This window comes from Mus caroli, unplaced genomic scaffold, assembly GCF_978045245.1.
Source record: "Mus caroli unplaced genomic scaffold, Mus_caroli_1 scaffold_14, whole genome shotgun sequence".
NCBI classification, from domain to species: Eukaryota; Metazoa; Chordata; class Mammalia; order Rodentia; family Muridae; genus Mus; species Mus caroli.
The window spans coordinates 7,606,513-7,612,512 of record NW_028227269.1 but is presented as its reverse complement, the minus strand read 5'-3'; the positions used below and the strand labels follow the sequence as shown (position 1 = coordinate 7,612,512).

General features: G+C 40.8%; 1 protein-coding gene across 1 annotated transcript; it reads right to left on the bottom strand.

Moving 5' to 3' along the window:
• Positions 1-867: 867 nt before the first annotated feature.
• On the bottom strand, positions 868-5,597 carry Rdh14 (retinol dehydrogenase 14). The gene is made up of 2 exons (XM_021179251.3): positions 5,138-5,597; positions 868-1,891 (listed from the first exon to the last, which is right to left on the bottom strand). The coding sequence occupies exons 1-2, from the start codon at positions 5,522-5,524 to the stop codon at positions 1,274-1,276; spliced, it is 1,005 nt and encodes a 334-aa protein (XP_021034910.1). The 5' UTR covers positions 5,525-5,597; the 3' UTR covers positions 868-1,273.
• Between the last annotated feature and the right edge of the window lie 403 nt (positions 5,598-6,000).

Below are 6,000 nucleotides of genomic sequence, written 5' to 3'. Positions count from 1 at the left end.
CCTACACTGATTCTGAAAAGAAAAACTACTTTCTTTCTCTAGATAATGCTTTTAAATTGTCTAACTGAACCTGAAATTAATAATTAGTTCACTTTAGCAAACTACCAAAATCAAAGGAAATGAAGGAGAAAGAATTGATTCTGTCTACAGGTCAGTTGTGTCCTTAAAAGGGTAGGTAGTCCAGACTTAAGGGACATATAAAAAGATAATGATCTAAAGGCAAGGGTGTGGGCTGCTTTTCTACATTCAGAGCTGGGCACTGTGGATGGACAGTGGTAGTCACCAGACATTTTCCTGTTCAAAGGGTATAAATTTGAATATAAAGAGTAATGTTTGGGTTTAAAGAGCATAAATAAGAATATAAATTTCATATAGTCTGTTTCTATGTATCTAGTCCACTCTATTGGGGCTGTGGGGACAGAATTCTTTCCATTCAACAGCACCAAGTATGAGGCATGTGGACAGTCCATGAAGTGTTGCCAGTGTGAACAAAGAGCTTAAACAGGATGATTATCAACTACAACATTCTATAATATCCCTTTGGAGGATTCCACCCCGATATCACTGCTATATTTATACAGTTAACATTGTGTTTAAATGTTTTGAATAAAAGAAATTTTATTTCTTTTATTCAAAGAATAGCTGGAAAAGAAAAACAAACAAACAAACAAACAAAATGAAAACTGGAAAACCATCACAGGATTGGAAGTGTGTCAGGACACCAGGTCATAAACCGCAGATTTAGAAACAGAGCAACATGCAAGATGTGACAGGAAGAGCCTGGTACTGCAAGACCAAGAAAGGCTAATGAAGAAAAACTAAAGGACTACATTCAGCTAGCTGCTTTTAAAGAACTGCACACTGAAAAACCTACATCAGACATTTATTCCAAGTAATTTATGTACACACATTAGGCATAGTATTTACACAAAACAAGCATTGTAATAAAAATTCTAAACATATTTGCCATGAAAGTCAAAATTTTTGAAAACCCTCTTAAGACAGCTTTTAAATTACCAGTATCTTTAACAGTTATAATTGCCCAATTATAATAAATAACAGAATTGTTATATTCTAGTTATGATCCACATTTATAGCATCTTTGCTGAACTTTGTATTAGCCTCAAATAGTAGCAGTGCCCTTGAAATATCCATGTGCACCTCTCAGCATGATTGTGGCTAGACTGTTGTCAAGTAGCACATGCTCACAACATGCCATTCCTGACCAGGGGTATAATGGATCATCCTATACATAGTCCTGTTCTCTTTACTCCTATTTTAGAATGCCAACCATCACTTCACTGATATCCCACAGTTTTCTTGCCACTGACTCGTCCATAGCTTTGGGCAAGAGCTCTTCCTCCTTACAATCTCCAAAGTACCTTCCTGACACACCTTCTACGTCAGGTGAACAGGCTAAATAGATGGAAGTCTGGGCTCCTTCTAATGGAGTTTTGAAAAAAGCCCAGGATACCAAATTGAAAAGTGGTCTTGCCAGCAGTGGGATGTGTATATGCCTCCCTAGGTTTGTTCGCACAACACCAGGATGCAGCACATTGACAGTCACATTTGTTCCTTCTAAGCGACGGGCTAATTCTCTTGTGAAAAGAATGTTAGCTAGTTTACTTCGACTATAACAGAAGCTTTTATTATAGCTTTGCTCACTATTCAAGTCTTCAAAGTTGATTTCTCCATATTTATAAAGTTTGGAAGAAACGACTACAATCCTGCTGGGAGCTGAACTTTTGAGGAGTCCAAGGAGAAGATTGGTGAGTAGGAAGTGGCCCAGATGGTTCACTCCAAACTGCATCTCAAACCCATCTTCAGTCTTCATATATGGGCAGTGGAAAACCCCGGCATTATTGATCAGGACGTCTAGCCTGGGCTCCTCCTTTGAAACCAGGAAGAGAATGCAGAATTATGAACACACATTTTCCGTATCTTTTATTCATCTATGTTTACTAATAAGAACAAGAATTTGAGACTAAAACTAACTCAAGTTTTAGTCAGTGTATCTGGGAACTACTTGAAGCACTGTCATGCTCTTTGCAACTTAGTAATTATGAGTATGTATAGTTCACATTTCACTCAGATGTTGACTATATGTTAATTATCAAGGTCTTTCTTAAAAAACAAATACAGCAAATTTGGGAATGAGAGAATCCTAGGATTGCAGGTCTTATCTTAATTTCAGATGAACTAGAAAAATACCAGTTTTGATGTTATGTTAAATTTGGTATAGCATATTAAACGTATATGTTCCTATGATAACCTTAAAAACATCTTTCAAAATATGAAAAAAATATACTTTTATAGTGATGTTGCATGACTAATAAGGCCTACTTGGTCCCTTTCTCAGATAACCTTATCTACTTCCAATAATATCCTAAGTTCAAGATAAACCCAGGTGACTGGTCAGTGTCAACAAGCTAAGAGGCATGTCAAATTCAACCTGAAGATAAAATTCTTAGACTCCAAAGGCCATTCTCATAATTAGTAACCTAATCTCATAATTAGTAACCTAATCCTTCTAATTTCGATGTGTAAAACAGAGCTTGAGAGGGTAAGCAGAGCGACCATATCTAGCAGAGGGCTGATATTGTGACTCCCACCTCCTTACTAGTATCACCATCAGTAGTAAATGAAGATGCTTGAATCTGTAATTCTGTTAAGTGTAAAAGGTCACTACAAAGACAGAATAACTGAGTGCACATCCCTAAAACTGGTACAAACAGAAAGTCATAGGTACAAACTTTGGATTAGAGAGAATTGTGACTAAATCAAGATAGAAAAGTTAATAAAATCATTGAGTGGTTAGTTACTGACAACAGGGACTGTTACCCAAGTGACACAGTAGTCCAGGAAGAGCCCACTGACAGACAGACACCATTAACCTTCACTGTGACTCTAGAACTGTCCTTTCGTCCCTAAGGATCAAGAGGGTCGCAAATTACAAGACGTCTATACTCAGCTTAGTGTTTTGATCATATACCTCCACATCTTCCAAAATTCAAGTCCTACATTGCACTGTTCTCACTGAGAGCCTTTTTGTTCCTTATAGAATTTGCTTTTCCTTGGCTCGTTCCTGGCTCCTCTGTCTTCTGATGATAGAGTAAAACAAATGTACCACATGTTCCAGGTGTAAATCAGTGGTGATGACCTATCATCAAATTAATTTCAGGTCAAATTTCAACTCTTAATGCCTTTTTTTTTTGGCCAAGTGTAAGTGAAAGAAAAATGTGTTAAATTTCACAACTGTTACCAGAGGTTACCTGTCGGGTTAACTGTTTCTCATTCTCGCCTGTCGAAAAAGACTTCATATTTTCCAACAGTCAACTTCAAAAAGAAGGCACGAGTTCACAGATATGGCGAGAAAGGAGTGTTCGTCTTCACTAATCCTCTGGGAAGGGTTCCAGAATTAATCATTTCTGAGCTATCATTCTTTGCTGGGTTTAAGACTTTATCATTTTCTATTTTTTAAATTCTAGGAGATAAATACCATAAATTCCAAGAATACCAATCTGTAGAATGTTAAAACTTCTATTTCTCTTTTCTTCTAAACACTGAACTTCAGAGCCAAGCAAAAATGGAAATACTTAGGACAGTACTATTTAGGTACCTCTTTGTATTCATACTTTTTTTTATTGGTTTTACCTCAAGACACCAAAGCAGCAATGGTATCAAAAATGAGCATGGTTAATTCTATTTACACATTAGTGAGACAGGAAAACTTACTTCCTATGCTTTCAAAAACCTCCCAGACAAGCACTATTACTTGATCTACTACATGCAAATGAAATGCTAACAACAAAACAAAATACCAACTTCTCTATCTACCTGGCTCTTAATAAGCAACATGATGTCCCAGAACACAACAGGAGTATCTTGTACAATGGCTTAAACTTTGAGCAAAAGAGTGATGCTCTACTCATTATCTCAATAACTCCTCCTCCAAGTGGTTCAATATGGTCTCTCTTCTGATGAGACGGTTTCTTCGTACAGCTGTGCTTTTAGCAGTTATTGGTAGTTATTAGTTACTGTCTTCAATGCAAGTGAAAAGTTAAAAGAAAAAAAGAAGTCTATGTTGAACAAGAATGAAGGTGGCTGTGTCCATCTAACTTGGAGGTTGGAAAAGTTAGTATAGTGTCCTTCATGCCACAGTCCCACTAGTAAGAACTGTCAGAGTTAAATATCTAAATGTTAACAAATGAACTTACAGATATTTCTTTTGGTCTAAGTACATCACGGAAAAGAAAAACAGGCCATTTAGAATGCCTGCCTTAGATTCAAGAGATTTCAGAAGAGACAAGCACCCTCCGGTGTCTGCCTTTAGATCTACCTCTGGCAAGTCACCTTGGCCACAGCCTTTCTACTTCAGTAGAATATTTACTGTACACCCAAGGAAATCACACACCTCAGCCTTCAAGCACCAGGAATGCAGAACAGGAGAAGCAAGGAGTCTGAAGACAGGCAGTTACTTAACCTTCTTATGCCTCAGTTCCCTATTATGAAGTAGAGATAGTATTGCTTGCTTTACAAGATCTGACAACAGCCAAAGACATTAAAAATGTCCTTAGCACATCCCCTGGCATGTATAAAACCTTCCATAAAGCTAAGCATTAAATTATTTTTATTCCTGTCCCTTTTCAGACACTTAATGGAATTCCAAGTTTAGGGATGATGCAGGGTGTCAGTCAGCAAGTGACACCCCCTCCTACTTCAGCAGGACAAAACAAAAAAACAAAACCAGCAAACGAGAAAAAAAAAAAAAAGAAAAAAAGAAAGAAAAGTTTTAAGAAGGGTCTAATCAAAGTTTTTGGCTAGCTTTTCTCCTGTGGTGCTCACAGGCCTTGTGACATTGTAAGATTTGGCACACATTTCACTTCTGACAGGGGGAAAACAACTCAAAGATCAGCTGGTGACTGTCCTAGCCTAACAAAACCAAATGTCCAGACACTGGCTTAGTTATGCACTTCTTCTTAGGACCTCCCAGGAATTCCTTCTCAGACCTGCCCCTCCTCCTAGCTGGGTCCTAGGCCGGCAGGAGCCTTTCGGGTTTGGTCATGGCCACCCTCAAGGTCACACCAGGTTTCAGAGGGCCCTCCCCGAGGGTGGCTGAGCTCCATTCGACCCACACCTGTAGCAGTTCTTGGCAGAAGGCTCGCACTGAGCGCAGCGAGGCAAGGTCCAGCTCCTTAACGACCAGCTGGCCATCGGTGGCGTCGGGCCCGGCGCCCCCAGCCTGACCGAGCTCCTGCCTGAGCTGACCGGCCGCCTCCTCTGCTCGAGCGCGGTCCCGACATCCCATGATGACCCTCGCCCCCAGGCGGAGCAGCTCCGCCGCGGTGGCACGGCCCAGGCCGCTGTTTGCTCCGGTGATCAGCACTGTCTTCCCGTGCATGAGGCCCGGGTCCCCGCCTCCCTGCTGCCGCTGGCTTCTTGGCCCAGAGAGCCTCCGGGCGGCCAGCCACAGCGCCCCGCCCAGTGCGGCCAGGAGCGCTGCGGCCACACTAGCCACTGCCATAGCCTTCCGGTCCCGGTGCACTAGGCCTGGCGCACAGGTTCCGGAGTGCTATGGGGCCACCTACACGCGAAGGACTCTGGGGCGCCGCCTGCTGTCCTGGGCTACTGCGCGCGGGGCTTTCTGGGACTTGTAGTTTTGCTTCTAAGGCTGACTTGACTTAGTGTTCAGGAAGTACACATGAAAGCCCCAACGGATTTATTTAGAAGTGGACAGTGTTAGAATTGGTATATGCCTATAGACAAAATGACATTTCTTGGTAAAATTCTTGCCACACAGAGATAACAAAAGACACAGCCCCAGTTATCAGCAGTATCATTGATCGGACTCATTCCACCCTGAATATACCTTTCCTAGGTGATGTTGCATAGAGATTCATTCATTTGACTAACATTAAAAAGTGAGCAATGCTTTTTGAAAATTAATTAAGCTTCTTGTGAAACAACTTAAGTGTCAAAGTTCTAAACTTGTCTAAAGAG